This window comes from Sycon ciliatum, chromosome 1, assembly GCF_964019385.1.
Source record: "Sycon ciliatum chromosome 1, ocSycCili1.1, whole genome shotgun sequence".
In the NCBI taxonomy this organism is placed as follows: domain Eukaryota; kingdom Metazoa; phylum Porifera; class Calcarea; order Leucosolenida; family Sycettidae; genus Sycon; species Sycon ciliatum.
In genome coordinates this window covers 74861856-74879784 of record NC_088643.1, presented here as the reverse complement: position 1 = coordinate 74879784, position 17929 = coordinate 74861856, and the positions used below count along the sequence as shown (strand labels likewise).

Here is a 17929-nt window from a genome sequence, read left to right as displayed (position 1 = left end):
TCCACTTCTAGAGTCCTGAATGGTCACGTGGATACTTTCGCGCGAAATTTGCATGTGCAGTGCTATTGAAATTTCAACCCGTGTCAAGCGCAATGTGTCATGTAAACGCGCCATTCATTTCGTGTACATGGCGGGTTGAAACGCGCCCCCTACCCCCCCCCCCCCCCCCCCCTGGCTAGAACCCTGCAACTGATACGAACATTGTGTATCCCAACTGGTATATTGCTGCCACTGCACACCGACTTCAAAATGTTCTATGCATGTACATTTTGTCTTCTTGGAACACTCTACCGAGAACCGGTTTCCGGCTTTACGTTTTCCACTTGAGTTTTGAAGGGACGGTCCGTGTGATGAACTGTAGTTTTCACTGTGATTTAAGTCCAGTCAAGGCTGAATCGAGAAGTTCTTGACCATAGTCCTGAACATGAATCCACAAGGTCTTGGTTGCTAAAGACAAGGGACACTAGGCAACACACTGTGAGAATGCGAAAAGGAAAAGGAAAAAAAGGCCAGTTTTCTGTAGTCTGCTTGGTGATTGATCAAAGCCACTTGACTGCTTGTTATTCTCTGCGCAGTTTGGCTGAGCCTTTGCAGATCATCATGGCTTGTATGCCAACGGTGACCCTGGGCATTGGCACGCACCTTCTGTATAATTGCGTGCACCTTTCCGGTCTACGCCATGCACGGTGTATTTTGTGCGTGCATGTGTGCGTGTGTGTGTGTGTTTGTGCGTGCATGTGTGTGCGCGTGTGTGTGTGTGTGTGGGGGTTTTGTATTTGTAGGTACCATGGTCACATGTGGCATCGGCTGACTGCTGTGCGAGAGCAACTGAGCAGTGTCATGCTTAAGCACAACCCTGATGGCAGCTCCACCGTCAGGTTAGTGGATTAGCTTGCATGCACACATGATCCTGCTATGTGACCACCGCGGCCTCCTACGGCCTCCCTGCCATGTAGTACACACTGTGCTGTCTTACCACACCATCCTACTATCTCCCCAACATACTGTAAACTGTCCAATACTTGCGCCACTAAATTTTCCCGATTTCTCAGAACCATCGAGTTTGCGAAGGCAAATATTCGCGGAGCACGTCGGCCACGCCCATGCACCCACTGTTGAAGTTTGATTTCCTGCTGGTTAATATTTGCGTTATGCTCTTCACGCGAAAATCGCGAGCATTAATACGGTGCAACGTTAGTCAGTTTATAGTATACTGTAGCAAGTTTGCCATGGTTCGTTTTCTGATTGTGATGGTGGACGTTGCTGTACTGTACTGTGTGTTGTAGGACCTAGGGCCAATACTAAGTGTTATTGTAAGTTTGGCATTGTACTGCATGTACGGGCACAATGCACATTTACCATGTAGCGAACTTTGTGTGGATGTGGGTGACTCTGTTATGGTCTTGTGTGTGTGTGTGTGTGTGTGTGTATGTGTGTATGTGTATGTGTATGTGTACGTGTGTGCATGTGGGCATGTGTGCATGTATGTGTGTGTGTGTGTGTGTGTGTGTGTGTGTGCGCGCGCGCGCGCGCGTGCGTGCGTTCGTGTGTGTGTGTGTGTGTGTGTGTGTGTGTGTGTGTGTGTGTGAAGCACAAGTTGCTATGTCTAACATAGCTGTTCGCTATCATCGCTTCCGCGATGGGCACGTCTGAGGTCTGAGGTGTGTGAATTTGCTACGCTGTTTGTGTTTGAAGGGAATATGAGAAGCTTTTCAGAGGAATGGATGCGGACTTGGCAAAGAGGGAATGGACAGAGCCGGACAACCTTGGACAAAGTGAATTATACCATGCTGCATGTGGAATGCTAACAGAACTTGGCGTGAGTTGTGTAGTAACTAATAGTTAGTTGTTTTACACTATCTGGCTGTGATGCAACTTTTTTGACTGGGATAACACCACAGTATCAACAGAAAACCGTCCTCTTCTACCCAAAATGTCCTGCAGCCAAGTCTCCCGTCAAACCGCGGACATTCAGAACTAAGTCTGATGATTGGTTTTTGCCATGAAACTCTGAGTAACAACGAAACAGCCCTATTTTACTTCCTGTTGTGTACCTCTGGCGGACATGCAGAACTATAACTTTGCAGTTTACACAGCTACTTTGGAACATTCAATTGTGAGAAAGAAAGTTTACCGCAGATCGCTGTCACCACCGAAAATGCAAGCGCAGTCGGCTCACACCATGCGCACGAGACCAGTGTGTGCTACATGGCATAAAACTAAAAAGGAACTGTAGTGTGAAACATTTTTAATGTTTGCTGACTCATGCATGGTTATAGCCTTGCATGAGTCAGCGTAGCTGTAGAGACTATAATTATTGCGACTGGGCACGTAGCGCGAAAGCCACGGGAAAATCCGATGATGCCTTCACACCATTGCATTCTCATAGAGCAGTTATCCTCACTGTTGTTTGTATGCTTGCTCTTTGCCCGTGCAGCTTGCAGCGGCAGTAAAGGACAGTATTCTCTGGCAGGTATGTATATGCAAGGAGAGTGTTCTTTTCCCTGGAGTTTGCACGAAAACCCCGGGAGATGGGCTGATTTCCCGGAATTTTCTGCGGGAATACCGAGCGAGTTTAGCTAGTATGAGTATGCTATGCTGTACAGTCGGGATATACAGCGCGTAGTTTGCAAACATAATAATTGCTGTAGACCAGGGCATGAGCATCCCAGAACCAGGCCCAGCCGCATGGAAAGTTATGGTTTTGTTATAATGGTGGTATTCTGTGTGTTGCACCACTGGGTGTGCTTCCTTGCAGTTGTATTCGTCTTGTGAGCACTTGTCTCGTGTCCTCGGAACCGATCTTGCCACCAGCGTGGATTTGCTTTCCGATGTTGGGTGAGCATGCCCAGTGTGCTTTATCAGCAATTGGTGATTTCGTGTTACATTCATCGTTTCTTTTCTCATCCTACCTAGTGCAGATGTCTTGTGGAAATGCAAAAAGGTTACTCTAATTTCAGAAATTTTCGGTGCTCGATATTTTCGGTATGAGGGCAGCAGGCCAGGTTAGGTGAAAAGAAACTTTCGGTACAGAGAAGCAGTTCCCTATTGGATTATGTGTGTTAGTGTTTGTTCGGTGTATTGAAAATTTAGGTATGAAACAGACGCACCGAAAGTACCGAAAATAAAAGTACACCGAAAATTTGTGAAATTACAGTATTTGGTTTTCAGCCTGACTTGATAACTGCTCATTGCTTTGGCGTTTTGACCACACATTCACTGGCTTGATGACAGTAAATTTGTGGTCGAAATGGCGAAGCAATGAGGTACAACATAAACTGAACACTGACAACTCCAGAGAAAAATGGGAGGAACCCGCAAATGCGGAGTACACCACCAGTTTTGCTGTGTGTGTGTGTGTTTTGTGTGTGTGTGTGTGTGTGTCTGTCTGTGTGTGTGTGTGTGTGTGTGTGTGTGTGTGTGTGTGTGTGTGTGTGTGTGTGCGCGTGCGTGCGTATGTCGTTCTAGGCTGTGCCAGTTCTTCACTGCCATGTTGCAGTTGCTGCAAGGTCTGGATGATGGACAAAGTGAAGACATCATTTCAAGCATGATTGAGATTGCCGAGGTGAGTAGTTCACTAGAAAGTTGCCACCCCGGAGGAGAGAGTGCACTCAGTGTGCTAACAGAGCTCAATACCACGCAGGCTGAGCATACTGCACGGAACAACAAGGCGCACAGCTTGCCTGCTGATTTTGCCTGTTGTCTGATGACTGCATAGCATGGAGTTTGTCGTTGTCTGATGATTGCATAGCTTGGAGTTTGCCGTTGTCTGATGATTGCATAGCTTGGAGTTTGCCGTTGTCTGATGATTGCATAGCTTGGAGTTTGCCGTTGTCTGATGATTGCATGGCATGGAGTTTGTCGCTACTCACAGTTGCCACAACCTAGCCTTGCGCCTTGTTGTTCTGTGTCACTAGAACACCGTGTAACTCTATCTGAGAAAACGTACAGGGGGACGGGGAATATAGGGTGTACAATCATGTACTTAAACTTGATCTTATCTCGATCTTTTGGAGAGATCCGAATTACGTACAACGTAGGTCACAGCGGAAACGCTCAGCTGTCACCCCGAACAATCGCCTGAGCTATAACAAATAAGAAAAGCAGTTCTTGAGTTTCGGTACTCGTAACTTTGGTACATTACCAGCAAATCCGTGCTCAGAGTGCAATGTGCAACTCAACAGCTGGGATATCCCCCAATTATGTCATCTGTTGGTACGGAAATGTTTATTCCAGTTCAAGGTAGTACTCCCGGAAGGTTTTACAAAATACCTGTACTTGATACGAGCAAAGGAAGTGGAGTGATGAATGGCGATCTATCACGAATGCAGTCCCAGCAATTATGAGCCTGCGCTGGCTTGTGGCACTTGACCACTGCATCCTACGGAGTCAGGTGTGCACATAGCGTGTTCCTCTCGGAAAGAGCTTCTCAGGAGCCCCAAATTGTGGAAATTAACCAAGGAAAGCCAGAAGAGTTATGATCATAGCTCTTGTCCATTCTGTTAGTGGCAGATGAAATGCTCAGTGGTACAAGGATGTTATGGAACTTCAGTCACGCAGGCATGCACGCCAACTCGATCAACAGGCAGTACGAAAGTAATTAGTTGTTATTCAGGGAAGAACATTTCAGAGAGAGAGAGAGCAAAACGACAACATCAGAACTACTAATGAACTCATGACAAAGAGTTCCCAAAAAGGCAACTGAGTACAGCCAACTCAGATGCATATGGATTATCGGGCTAGAGCGATACTGAGTGCGGTGGTATGACTTATACGCACAGCACGCAAGTCTCGCAACAAAGCACCATACCGGAACTAACGATAGCATGATGAGACTGAAAGCGTGCATACAGCAAGCAATGCGAAACAAAGGAAACACATCCATGCATCGTGTGCAGCAGACCACGATGATTGAATGAAAGGGCAAACTGTCATACTGGGTGAAACACTACCCATGTAGGCTTACAGTATGATCAATGAATAGTGAAGCAATATATAGATAGATAGGTTCAGTTATATACACATTACACCTCTCCCCTTGATGCCATTAGTCATGGAACCGCTGAGGAGGACGGATTGCATCCCGGCGACGAAGTCCGTCGGCTTGGTCAAGCATAGCAAACACAGAGCGGACGATAGTGTTGATAAACTCAGTGCCATTGTCGAGACGGACCATATTAGGGGGACCCCAGCGAGTGCAAATCTGCACGAATGCATCAGCCATGGATTGCGCATCGTGACGGCGTAGCGGAGCAACTTCCACCCATTTCGAGAACATGTCGATGCAAACCAGAACGGAATGGAACTCACCAGATTTCCTTGCACCAAGTTCCGGGATGTCCAGCTGGATGACACTCCAGGGTCGGTCCGGCAGTACAGTGCGAGTCGGAGGAGGAATCTGACCACGGCGAGGGTTAGCACAGCAGCACTGCGCACAGCAGCACTGCGCACAGCAGCTTACGGTTTCTTGGCAGCGTTCAGCCATTCTCGGGAAATAGCAGTGTCGCCAGAGAGTGCGATACATGGACTCCCATGCGCCATGCCCAGTGTTGTTGTGCGCACTGTCCAGTAGCTCATCAGTCAGAGATTCGGGAACCCCCGGCACTTCAGCGATGTCACCATTGGGCAATTTCACACTTCGGCGAAGCAGGCCAGCCTTCACGACCAGCTGAGCAGCAACTCTCCGGTAGCATGCAGCCGACACAGAAAGCCCAATGGATACCTCGTGAATGGCGCCAGAATCAGTCCATCATTCTGCTGCGCTGCGCGGATGGTGGCAACAGCCATGGGCAGGGCCACGGCGGGGTTAGTGGTATCACCAGTAACAGCACACATATCAGACTTGGCACGGCAGAGCTTCAACCATGGAGTGGGTACTCTTGTCAGCCGATCAGCCAAGTTGTGTTCAGAGGGTACCCATTCGACCACGACAGACAGGCCGGTGAGGCGGACAAGCTCGTCGATAGCTTGCAAGCGACGTTGGACAAGCACATCATACAGACCGCTGGTCTTGACACGGCGGATGTCGTGCAGCAGGTTATACAGCCAACCATGCACAGTCTTGGAGTCGGTCAGGAGGCGCACACTCCTGAGGCCGTAGGCGGTGGCACGCTGAAGGCCACTCATCACCGAATCAAGTTCGGCGACATTGATGTGCGGACGATCATCCTTCAGACGCAGCCAGCGTGCATCCTCGATCACATCTGCACCGCATTGCACCACAATTCCGGTGGCAATGTTGGATGCATCGCACCATACTGACCATTGTGTGGCAGGTGGTGCGGACCAGGCACCGTGTACCGGATCTTCTCATTCAACGCGACCAGACAGCTCTTGGCAGAGGCTTACTACTTCTGGTGGTACCTTGGCGTCCCAACCTCCAGGAGTGAGCGAGTCAGCCAACCTCTTCAGGTAGCTAGTGTATGGCCTGAGCCAGGAGCACACGGGGTTGTGACCAAGCAGGCGACCACACCAGCGGAACACATCGCGAGTGATAGACTACAGTGATTTATGTAGATACAAGCTCTTGTTTCATGAATGCTGAGCAACTGCTGCTCTGCCAATCGCAACCATCCATGTCCTTGTCCATTCTGCAGTCCGCCCCGTTGCTAATGAGAAATAGTGCCGGTGAGCGTGTGATTGAGGTTATTTGCTTGCCCAATGTGTGTTTCCCAGTTCCTTGTAACACAGCACAGTGCCTTGGCAGAGGCTAGCAGCCAACCGTCAGCACGCCTACGAGCAGCAATCTTATCAACCTCTCAGAGTACTGCAGCACAGGTATGGTGATTTGGAAATTTGAAATTTATGTCAAAAGCAGTTTCTCCTGTTGTACACTTCTTTGGCGTATATTTTTGAAAGAGGGGCAGCTCTGTGTAGGTTTGTGTGCATCAAACTAGTACCAGTACTTGTTTCTTGTTTGTGGGCAGTTGTTGTGTTCCTGCAAAGCCTGGTTCACTGGATGCCTGTTGGGACCAACGATTTCTCTTGTTCGCATCACATTGCCTGGTGCTACAGGATGGGAGCGAGTCTGAAGAACCAGCTGAGCAAGACAACGATCAAGATGGTGGCGCGCGTAACCATAGCGTGCAGGCTAGTCCAGCTGACAGTAGCGATGACCTCGACGTTGCTCTGCCGGCGCAGGGCAATGTTAACCAGCCGCCTATACTGTCACCGTTGCAGCGGTGTGCTGAGCTATTGAACCGGCTTGTGGGTGCCATGACAAAAGTCGTCCATACGGTATGTGCATGTATAGCATTCACAGCTTTTCTCTTCTGATTGTGTTCTCTTCTGGCTTTTTTGCTGTTAACGTTTTGTTGCATGTGCACGAAAGGGGCTATACCCTGTTCTGCGTACTGTATTCACTATTCAGTCCATTGCGCAGCCATCACAAATTCACGGTCACCCATGGTATGCATACGTGTATCTTCATTGACAGCATTTCCAAGAGCGCGAGGGCCGGTATCGGATGCTACGATCACTTCCGGAATTGTGCTTTGTCATACTGGCAAGCAAGGAGTTCTCGTCTGGATTTGAAGAGACCAAGCGCTTCCTTGAGCAACAGCTGAACATCCTGGTGGTCTACGCCACTGAAGGTATAGCCGCCGCGTACATGTACACTTGTATGTGGGTTCATGTATTGTTATTCCGTATGTGTATCTTTTTTTCTCTATCTCTATCTCTCTGTGTTCTGGTATGTGCATCTGTGCAGTGGGTGTATTGTGCAGGACTGAGGTAGTATAGTCAATCGTTGGGACTTGGGATGTGTGAGGCGTGGTGTTACGTGTAGATCTACTGGCAGTGGCTATGCACAGTAGTATAGCACAATTCATCAGCCTCTGCTGTCATGCTACCAGTTGGGCATGGTTCATGTTATGGTTTTGGTAGCTTTTGGTGTTCGCATCTCCTTGCAGTTGTGCCATGCTCAATGGGTCTCTAGTTCTTGTTGCTTGAACGTCACCAAATTCAGTTGTTGCAAGTGAAATGATGTTGGAGTTCTAGATCCAGGCCCAGCGCCACTCAGCCGATGTTGCCTTCCAGCATTGTGATTATGCTTGGTGTGTGGCTTCAGATGGCACTGCACCTTTCCAGGCGCTAGCTTCTCCGGTGGCCCTGCAGGCCTGCGCCCCGCACCCTTACTGGAGCTAGTTTCCACATGTCACTACTGGACGACCAGTGGTCGCTCTTATACCTGTATCCATACGGCCTGCTTTCCCCTCTTGCCTGTGCATCACTCTGGTTCAGGATATCTCACTCAACATCCGCTCTCCTTTCTTGACAAGCTGCTCGACTTTCTGATGACTAGCTTAGAGAATGATCAGTCCATGGAGGTTGTGCTGAACAGCAGCCTGCCCAATGCGTTTGGCTACGGTAAGAGTACAAACTGTGTGTGTGTGTGTGCGTGGAGCTCTGTGTGCATGAGAAAAAACTGACATGGCGACTGGCAGGCAGTCTCACCCACTGTTTTGACTGCCCATGAAAACAAGAGTGAATAAGCCACCAACAGCATGCAACTCTGCATATGGAGTCTCTGACGGCGAAACCTCGTGTCACATGGTCCGAGTTTGTGGGTTCTGAGTGCTATTTTAGTATTTTTGCTACTCCGCTAACTTACTCGCTAAACAGGCTGGAACCGTACAACGTGAACACTACACCACATCATGTGGCTTTTCGCCGTCGGCAGATCCCATAGCAAACACATGCAGAATTGCACATTCTTGTGTGCTTATTTACTCTTGATGATATTTACAGGAAAGGTAGGGCATAGGTGTACAACAACAACACACATTATTAGGTATTTGAGTAGTATATGATTGCATGGCTATCATGATTTCAAGCTGCCGCATGCCATATTGGTATTTTTCACGAATCAGACAGTCTCTAGAGTAGTCGAATGTCCGAAGTTCCACCGTATTTCAATGACAATGACAAGTGGCGCCATGTTAATGGTGGTATTGTCGAAGCCGTTGGTGTTACTATACGAGTGACATGGCGGTTTAGCTTAGCGGCACATACTGTTATATTCCATGCCTGCAGTGTTTGGCATTCGGCATTCAGACGTGTCCTTGCTGGTCATTGAGTTTGTCACACTTTCACTCTATTCACGCCACCAGTAAGTGTGTGTGTATGTGTGTGTGTGTGTGCGTGTGTGTGTCTCTCTCTCTCTTCTCTCTCTCTCTCTCTCTCTCTCTCTCTCTCTCTCTCTCTCTCTCTCTCTCTCTCTCTCTCTCTCTCTCTCTCTCTCTCTCTCTCTCTCTCTCTCTCTCTCTCTCTCTCTCTCTCTCTCTCTCTCTCTCTCTCTCTCTCTCTCTCTCTCTCTCTCTCTCTCTCTGCGTGTGTGTGTGCGTGCGTGCGTGCGCGTGTGCATGTATATGTGTGTGTGTGTGTGTGTGTGTGTGTGTGTGTGTGTGTGTGTGTGTGTGTGTGTGTGTGTGTGTGTGCATACGTGCGTGTGTATCCATAAATGTGCCATGAACAAAGGCAATGTATGCACTTTGTATGCCCTCCTGTACGTTCTCTTGTTTGATTGAGCCAGTTTGGTTATCACAACGTATGCCTCACTCATTTCAAGTCATTTGCCACAAGTACTTTTTTAGAACTGAAATGCCAAAAACCCTTAACGCCAAAATAAAGTAAAATGCGGGTAGGCCATAGGAGCTGAAAGCAATCAGTGCACACAATCTGGAACCGCCTCTTGTATGGGCAAAACTCAAAACAATTCATTGAAAACCAGCGCAGCACGTTCGGGCTGTCCTTATTCACTTACTTGTTCAATATAATACTGTCGTACTGAGAAAAGCCGGATGAAAAACCAAGAAATCATAACAAACAAAACAAACTAATAATACAAAAGTAAATGAATCTCATTATCATGGGAGCACCGTAACCATAGAAACTGTACATGGATATGTACACAGTTTATGGCACCAGGGCACATTCAGCAGCTGCCAGCACAGCCGAATCAGACAGATGTCGAGGCGGGTTCCCACGTTGACCACGTAAACTGGCAACCATAGCCCGAACAATGCAAATGGAGATCTTCGCCCGTACGAAAGCCATCATGACCGGGAAAGGCTCACTGCCCTTTTCACTCAGCTTGCTGGCAATCCTGGCGAACAGGGCCGAAGCAGCTTTCCTCTGCCCACCAGTTGTTGCAAAGACCACGGGAACAAACGAGGAATGCTCCACCTCCAGGACTCGCCGTTCATACTTGCGCCGCTTCTCCTGCTCGTGCTTTCTGTAGACAGACGGGATAGTAAGGTTTCGGTTGGAGGGGACAAACGGATTAAACACCCAAACATCAAACATTGTCCTCTCTAACCTACTCCCATACACTCCACGTGCTGCCACATCCAGACGAGCATGAGCCTCCGTGTTGGCCGACCGGAGAGGGAATGTTTCACCAGAAAGGGGTTCCAACTGTGGCTCCACGCTGACGTCATGCGCAACCTCACGCAACAGATTAGCGGTGAGATCTCGGAGCTCGTTGTGGCGCATCCCTGTGAATCCTCCGATGGCACATGACAGGGCATGGGTGGTGTCAACGGGCTTTCCGTGGGTGCAGTGAGACGGCAACCGGGGAGAGTTCCAACCGTAGCGCAGACATAGGGCATCCCGGAAGCCAGCCTTGTGGATGGTGAACTGGAACCTGCGAGATGGCCGACTAGTGAGCCAACTGGAGGCACCTTTCTCCGCGGCTAGATCAAGAGTCCGCCTGTGGTCGTCACTCAGGGTATCCCTGAGGGAGGAGAGGGCCATTGCCTGATGCTGGCGATTAGCCGTGCGTTGGACCGCCTTGGCTGCCTTGGTGGCTGCAACAACTTCCTCGATGGATTCCTCCCATCGAAGGAGCTGCTCGACGAGAGGTCTGGTGACAGACGTAGATGTTTCGTACTGCTGGGCAAGGGTCCTTGGGTTTAGAATTCCCAAACCACCATCACGACAGGGGAGCGCCAGGATGGCATGTTCTTCTTCGCCTGGGGCCTGGCAACCAGTCAGTGCAGGGAGGAAAACTTGGCTGATGGAGTTTTCCAGCGGTGTCAGGAGGTCGGCGATGGCTGGCATTGTCCTCGCAAGGAATGACCACTTATGGCGGAGACCATGAGTAAGGACGCGTACGCAGCCTGAGGTTGAGACGCCGCATGTTTGGCGAGGGTCTGCAGCTCTGTGCACCATGTGTCAACCTTCTGGGACACGTAACCAACAGAGCAGAGCCTGGACCAGCACCAAGATGCCGATAGCGGATAGACCACCAGGTGCGCATTCGTCGGAGAGAGCCGGCTGAAGTTGCGTCATCGGCATACCAGGACTGTATGGCCCCAGCTGCGGCGGCTTCCCGGATCAGTAGCACTGTGCCAAGCGTATACATTGGTATAGCCAATGGGTCTCCCTGAGTGGTGCCCTCAGAAGACAGGATCACCTCTCCTCTAACATACAGGTGAGCTGGTGAGCGGTAGGTGTTGATGATAGCTGGCGCGAACTCAGGACATGGCCGCTGAACATTGCGCAGGCAAACAGCTCTGTTTAAGCGATTGAAAGCATTCATTGCATCCGCGAACAGGACTCCCTCCGTGTGATCATCATCGACGGTGGTCTTCACCGCATGAATGGCGGCTTCCACGCCGCACTCTTGCCCACCGCATAACTGCAGACAGCCAACAGCACTCTCTACTGCCGAGCCAACAATCTGAAGTATGGCTTTGCCCAGAATGCGGCGGATTACTTCCCAAATCCCGATAGGCCGAACACCTGGCTGCTTGTGCAAAGGCACTAGACGGCAAGCCACATAAGCTTCCAGTGAGATGGGGTCCACGTACTTGGTAGCTATGCGCCTGGCACAGGTAACCAGAGCATCGCACAGTGCATCCGAGGCCGAGCGGAAGGATGTACAAATCTTTCGCCAGTTGGCTGCGTCCATGCCTGAAGGCCCGGCTGCACCATGCGTGCGCAGTGCAGCTTGGCGAATAACGTCCCTAGGCCCTATTGAGTGCCGTGAAGATGACCGGATGTGGCTGGGGCAGAGGCTCTCCATCCATAAGCAATCAGTGGGCTGATTCAGATTTTTGGTCATACTGAAAATTGACAAAATAGATTTTGCGTTTTTTTGCGCTACGGCTTTTTTGTATCTAACTTCTTATAGCAAGAGTCCATAAACAGTTTATGCACTCTTGCTTATAGTGATCCTTATATCCGAATGATGGCTCCTGGCCAAAAATTTGATTGAGATACTTGTAATTATTTGCAGCGAAGAGACCACTTGATTTGAGGATGGTGTGTAGGTTTTTTTTGTGTAATTTATAGTACACTTTATATCGTGCTTTTTCCTCTGCAGCAGGGATTTTACCAATTTTTAGATCTTGTACCTACTTTCCTCTGGCGTTATACTTCGTTTACTATCCTCTTGTTTCATAGGAAGGATTTGCAGAAGTCAGGCTTGGAGTCCATTCTTTCGGCGTTTCGCCTCATAAAAACGGAAACCCAGAAAAGGTATGTACACCGTCCACAGGGTTTTGTATTTGACGAATTTCTCTCTCTCCCTCTCCCTCTCCCTCTCCCTCTCCCTCTCTCTCTCTCTCTCTCTCTCTCTCTCTCTCTCTCTCTCTCTCTCTCTCTCTCTCTCTCTCTCTCTTCTCTCTCTCTCTCTCTCTCTCTCTCTCTCTCTCTCTCTCTCTCTCTCTCCCTCTCTCTCTCTCTCTCTCTCTCTCTCTCTCTCTCTCTCTCTCTCTCTCTCTCTCTCTCTCTCTCTCTCTCTCTCTCTCTCTCTCTCTCTCCGTGTCAAGAAGCTCTAACAGTCACTAGACTCTGTGTAGTATTCCAGTTGATGTTCCAATTTGTTTGGCTGTTGCTCTTCCCCCTTGTCTGTCTCTCCTTCCCCGTATCTGCCTCAGGAGTGAAGAGCTGCAGGAAGTGAAGCGAGTTGAGGCTGTGCGTGTGGCGCATATGATCGTGGATGAAGTCCTTGAGAGAGTGGACCAACACTGTGCTGCATCACAACACCAGGCCGCTGAAGAAGCTCTAAGTGCCGGTGAGCATGGCTTTGGTGGAGCTGAGGGATGGTGTCTGGAGAAGAGTTTGATGTGTTTTGCCTGTGCACTATGGCCGTGCACAGCCGCAGCACAGATAATCTCTTGAGAGAAACAGGTGCACCATAGCATTGCTTTTAGGAGCCTCTTATCCCGATCAAAACTATTTCAGCTTCTGACAACCTGGTGACTAACAAGCTCCCGGCTATGCCAGTTGACTATGCCAGTTGGCGGATCGATTCACAGTATTGTCGCACACAAGCACACGACCACACAAGCACGCATACTGTGCCCACATGCACGCACGCGCGCGCTCACGCGTGCACACACACACGTGCATGCAAGTACACACAATACATTGCAATCCTTGCACGTTCGCCTTTTGTCTGTCTGCATCTGCTCAGGAGAGGACCCACCACAAGCTGCTCAACGTGTCCTCAGGTGGCAACCGTCTGTCTTGGAGGCTCCAACAGAGATCAGCTGCGACGGTCTTGTGGATGAGCATGCAAAGCGAGTCAATGTTCTGGTTGGAATGCTGCGCTTGGCATGTGCCATGGTTGCTCGTGGTATGTGAAGTCGTATTAATCCTCTGTTGGTCATGTTTCTGTCTTTCACCGGATCTACTTTGGTACAATTTTTAAGTAAATCGCTCTAATGGAATACTGATTTGAGATCTACAAATGTGAATCTCCAGGTACACAGTGGTTACTTTGTGACTGCAAGTGTTTGGCATAGAGAGTATACGGTGACCCCCACATGACTAGTGTTGTACGTGAACTCCACTGTACACCTTCCAAAAATGACCTCTGCATTTTTATGTGTGTTGTGCCTGTGTTTTTGTTGTGCCATCGCAGGTGAGAACATTGTGTTCCTATTCCGGAGTGTTGTTCCGAAATTGATTCAAGAAGTCCCGCCGACTACCAATGCCACTCGACAGCAGAAGCTGGCTCGCTTCTTTGGTGACGAGGTGCCAGAGAACACATCCACCATTGCATGGCAAGGAGATCGAAAGGACTTTCTCATCACGCTCTTTGCACTGGCTGCCGACTTTAAGAACAACTCTGACCTCTCCGTCTTTCACATGTGTGCAATTATCGTACCGAGCTTTGCTGCCGGCTTGTCCCGTGTCAGTGCGTTAGATGATGCACAGAAACTTGAGCTCACCACATCGCTACTGGAGATGATTAGGAATGCATTTCTCAAGCGTCCCCAGCATATCTCCGACTTTGTTTCTCATGGATTTGACCTCATAACCAGCCTAGCTCAGCCCGACGCATCGGCAAAGGATGTGCTTGGTTTGGCGAAGAAGATCGTTCAGATGTTTGTGGGCAGTTCTCGAACGTCTGTGGCCATGCTGGCTCGGCAGTGCGTGCGCTTCTTTGTGAACAAGTTTCCTGCGGAGGACGAGGCAATTCGCCGCACTGTCTGCAGGCTGTTTGAGAGCAACTCACTTCTTCACTTGCGCTGTCTCCATCGCCTGTGCAGGGAAGAGTTGCAGGATGAATGGTGAGTAACAGGGGTATCATTAGCAGTGACACTACTTGATGTAGAACTGATGGCTATATGCAACTGCTTTAGGGTGCATGTCGTCACTTGAACGTCTAGTGAAGGGGCCATTTTGAAACAGAGAAATCCAGTGTAGTGTTGCTTGTAACTCTGTGTAGGTAGCAAAGCCTGGCAAGCATTCAACCAATGCTCAACCAGTGCTCAACCCGTGCTCAACCTGTGCTCAATCAGTGCTCTTTCTTGTAAGGAAATGGCTTTGATGCTGTGTTCATACATATGCTGTTTTTGGTTTTCCGGTTTCCTGTTGTTGCTTGTAGGTACTGTGATGCCAGACAGCTCTTGTACCAGTTGGCGTGCAGGCGACCGCCTGCCTTGCGCGACTTCTTATTCATTGGTGAATTCCTGGCGTTGCTGATGGACTTGTGTCCAGCGAGACCCAAGAGCGTAGCATCAACTGCATTGGGTATGCTTGTAACACTATGTTCTTTTGATTTAGTGATGGCGCAGTTGCCCTTTAAGCTAGCAAACGGGTACCTGGCTTAGCTGGCGGGTTATCGGATACTCTTTATCAGACATTGACTTGTTCCCAGAGCATTGCTCCTGCCTATGATAGTAAGCACAATGTCTCTGTTACGGGCATTTTGAAAGCATTTGTGACACAAGTCAATCTTCTTATAACAGTAGTGAGAGAAAGAGAGAGAGAGAGAGAGAGAATTACAGTTACAGTTATAGAGACAGGTAAGTCTAACAAATGAGGACTGAGACCTCTACAACAGGGTTTTTACGCCTGAAAGCAGGTGCATGATTTAACAAGCAGGTTATCAGTCATGGATGCAGTGAATGGGATTTCAGTCTTTGACCAATTTGTGGTGGGTCTGATCTACTCACCTCCCACCGCTTAGGAGCTGCATCTGCAGCTTGATCCTTGAGGGTGGTGGCGTTCCTCCGGATGCGGAAAACTCGGCTTCCAGCCGAGTCTCACCGTGATTTATTTTTTTATCAGTCTAACTTTTTATGCGCAGATGGAGAAAAATGTGCAGAATTTTGGTAATGAGATGAAAAGCGCTTAAGCAGAAATAATAAGAAAAGATTAAATGAAACCCTGCTCACAACCCCGCCCAGCCTTGGGAACTGGGAATGGTGGATTAAGGACCCGGGTTCAACGCTCGAGCAAGTGCTCTCCACTCAAGGTGTTCACAGCAACTGATAGGAACTCATTGGGGATATGATAGAAAAGAAATAATAAGATAAAGAGAATAAATTTCAACGCACCTCAATAAACGGAGCCCCACATACAGTACCTCGGAAAAGTGGATCTTCCGATCAGTGTTTTTGTTGACGTCGCAGGCAGATGATGTAGCTGCTTCGCAGAGACGTCTTACTGCACAAATTACAAATAAATGTTATTCTTCGATTAGAAAACCCAAGCGCTTTCAGAGCCCTCCGAAGAGAGTCCGGGATGAAACCACGCACACCTACCTCAACCGAAAAAGAAACGATGATGAGTAAAGTACTTGAACTCGAAGTAGTAGAGCAAGTGAGAGTTATAATTATTTGTGATTCACAGTGAAATGAATGGTTGCACCTTGGAGAATGGCTCCCTGAAACAGATTCAGAGTTGACGCGGACGAGACCGATGACTGTGCCGACACAGGGGCTGGCGGTGGTGCCACTGGCGGCAGGGCCAAATCTCCGAAAATGGTCATCGTGGGACATTCCCATGAGTAGCTGGTCGACGGTGTCCGAAGGCGCAGACTGACTGACTACAAGCTGGTCAGCTGGCATGTAGCTCTCCACGAGTTGGTCTACAGCATCCTGATTGAGCTGCCACGTTTTTGAACTGGGGCTGCCGTCGACGCGGTCACGTCAAGGCAAGCTGCCATTCACTGCTGCTGCTGCTTCTCACCTGGTTTACTGTAGCTGAGCAGTGACTGGGCAGCCAGTACAGTGTGGCCAGTCACAGACCTGCCAGTACAGTGTGGCCAGTCACAGACGTTATGTCATTGGAGGAGAACCCGTTCTCTTGGAGAACTGTAACACAGGTAGCACGGAGACAGTGGTTTGTGTATATTCGCGACGTGCCAGCTTTCTCGGACAGGCTCTTCATCATATTGTCCAAGGTATTTTTGCCCAGTGGGGCATTCTCATACCAGACTTTGTCGCGGGGAGGCAGGCTCCTTCGCGGGCGTTGAAACAAACGGTTGCAATCAGGATTCAGGTGTTGTAGAAGGATACTAATTGCCAGCACTTGTCGAGGGCACTGAATCCTTCCTGCTTGTTTTGTTGCGGTGTTGTCCGAAGCGCCACATGTAATAATCTTTCCCTTCATTGCCCTTGCAGAGCGTCAGGGATTCCTTAGTCAGCCGACACTGAGCTTCACGCCCCCGGAGGCCATGGTGGTAGGTCAGGTAGAACCAAACTTCCAGGTTTAGGTTGCTTGGCTCTTTGGAGTACAGAAACAACTTGTTTATCTTTGCAAAATCCTCGGTGCTGATGATTGCCTTGGACTGTGTAGGATTTGGTTTGCCCTGTCGTTTCAGTTTCTTCAGGATTCCGTCGTATGCTTGGTTTGAACGGCGGAACTCAGGGTCCGTGAAGATACTGATATCACGGTCAATCTCAGCTAGGTGGCGATTGATTGCCGCTCTGAATCCCTGGTAACTACTGCGCTGGTAGTACTCCTTTTTCTGTGTTCGCATACCCAAATAAGACTTGCAAAGTGCTTCGTTCAATTCCTCTTTGGAGCACGTGGCCAGATCAATATCTTTTCCATTTTCGGCAGCATAATCCATAAACACTTTCACCCATCCTTTCGTGGTAGACGATGTGCTCTTCGGCACTCTTTCGGTGATCACTGTGTCCACCTCCTGTACTGAAACGGACTCGAACCGGCGCTTGACAGATGGTTCTGACGATGATTCGGCCATATTTGGTCAGACACTTCCGAAAAAAGGTAAGAACCCTCCACCCTCTCTGCACAGAAAACACTATAACTGACAGTGCGCATGGGCAGTACGATAGAGCTTTGATGGTTTTTGCGTACCGCTCTCCGAGGCCGCTGATTGGTCGTATCCTAGCAAAGGGCACGTGGGTCGTTTGAACCAACTTTCGTCTGGGCTGAACGCGAACTGACTTCTCTCCCGCCTTGCAAAACGAGATGAAGTCAAGCTCATTTGAATTTTCGGTTTGTACGGTGTTTGCAGCAGCGCGGATTCGAATCTCCTCTTCCTGACGATGACCCCGAGTACGTTGTCGTGCCTCCAGGTGTAACGTCCCTGGTCCAGCGCTACGCGACAAGCGCCAGGCACGTGGTGCGTAGTACAGGCCCAGGCACGGCACAAACTACGATACGGATCCACCACCGTGTTTCCCCAACGGCGAAGGTTCAGAGAGAGAGGGAGGGA

The 17929-nt window shown here is 49.4% G+C and overlaps 1 protein-coding gene across 1 annotated transcript in view; it reads left to right on the top strand.

Annotated features, from left to right (window-relative positions):
* LOC135805433 (uncharacterized) overlaps positions 1-17929 on the top strand; it is a 60149-nt gene that overhangs the window by 5130 nt on the left and 37090 nt on the right. Inside the window, exons 6-20 of the mRNA XM_065319464.1 lie at positions 783-878; positions 1696-1819; positions 2438-2473; positions 2759-2838; positions 3469-3565; positions 6676-6777; positions 7015-7236; positions 7436-7592; positions 8242-8367; positions 9034-9109; positions 12409-12483; positions 12885-13021; positions 13424-13585; positions 13874-14525; positions 14843-14988. Of these exons, the coding sequence (XP_065175536.1) occupies positions 783-878; positions 1696-1819; positions 2438-2473; positions 2759-2838; positions 3469-3565; positions 6676-6777; positions 7015-7236; positions 7436-7592; positions 8242-8367; positions 9034-9109; positions 12409-12483; positions 12885-13021; positions 13424-13585; positions 13874-14525; positions 14843-14988 (2288 nt within the window). The remainder of the gene's footprint in view (positions 1-782; positions 879-1695; positions 1820-2437; positions 2474-2758; positions 2839-3468; positions 3566-6675; positions 6778-7014; positions 7237-7435; positions 7593-8241; positions 8368-9033; positions 9110-12408; positions 12484-12884; positions 13022-13423; positions 13586-13873; positions 14526-14842; positions 14989-17929) is intronic.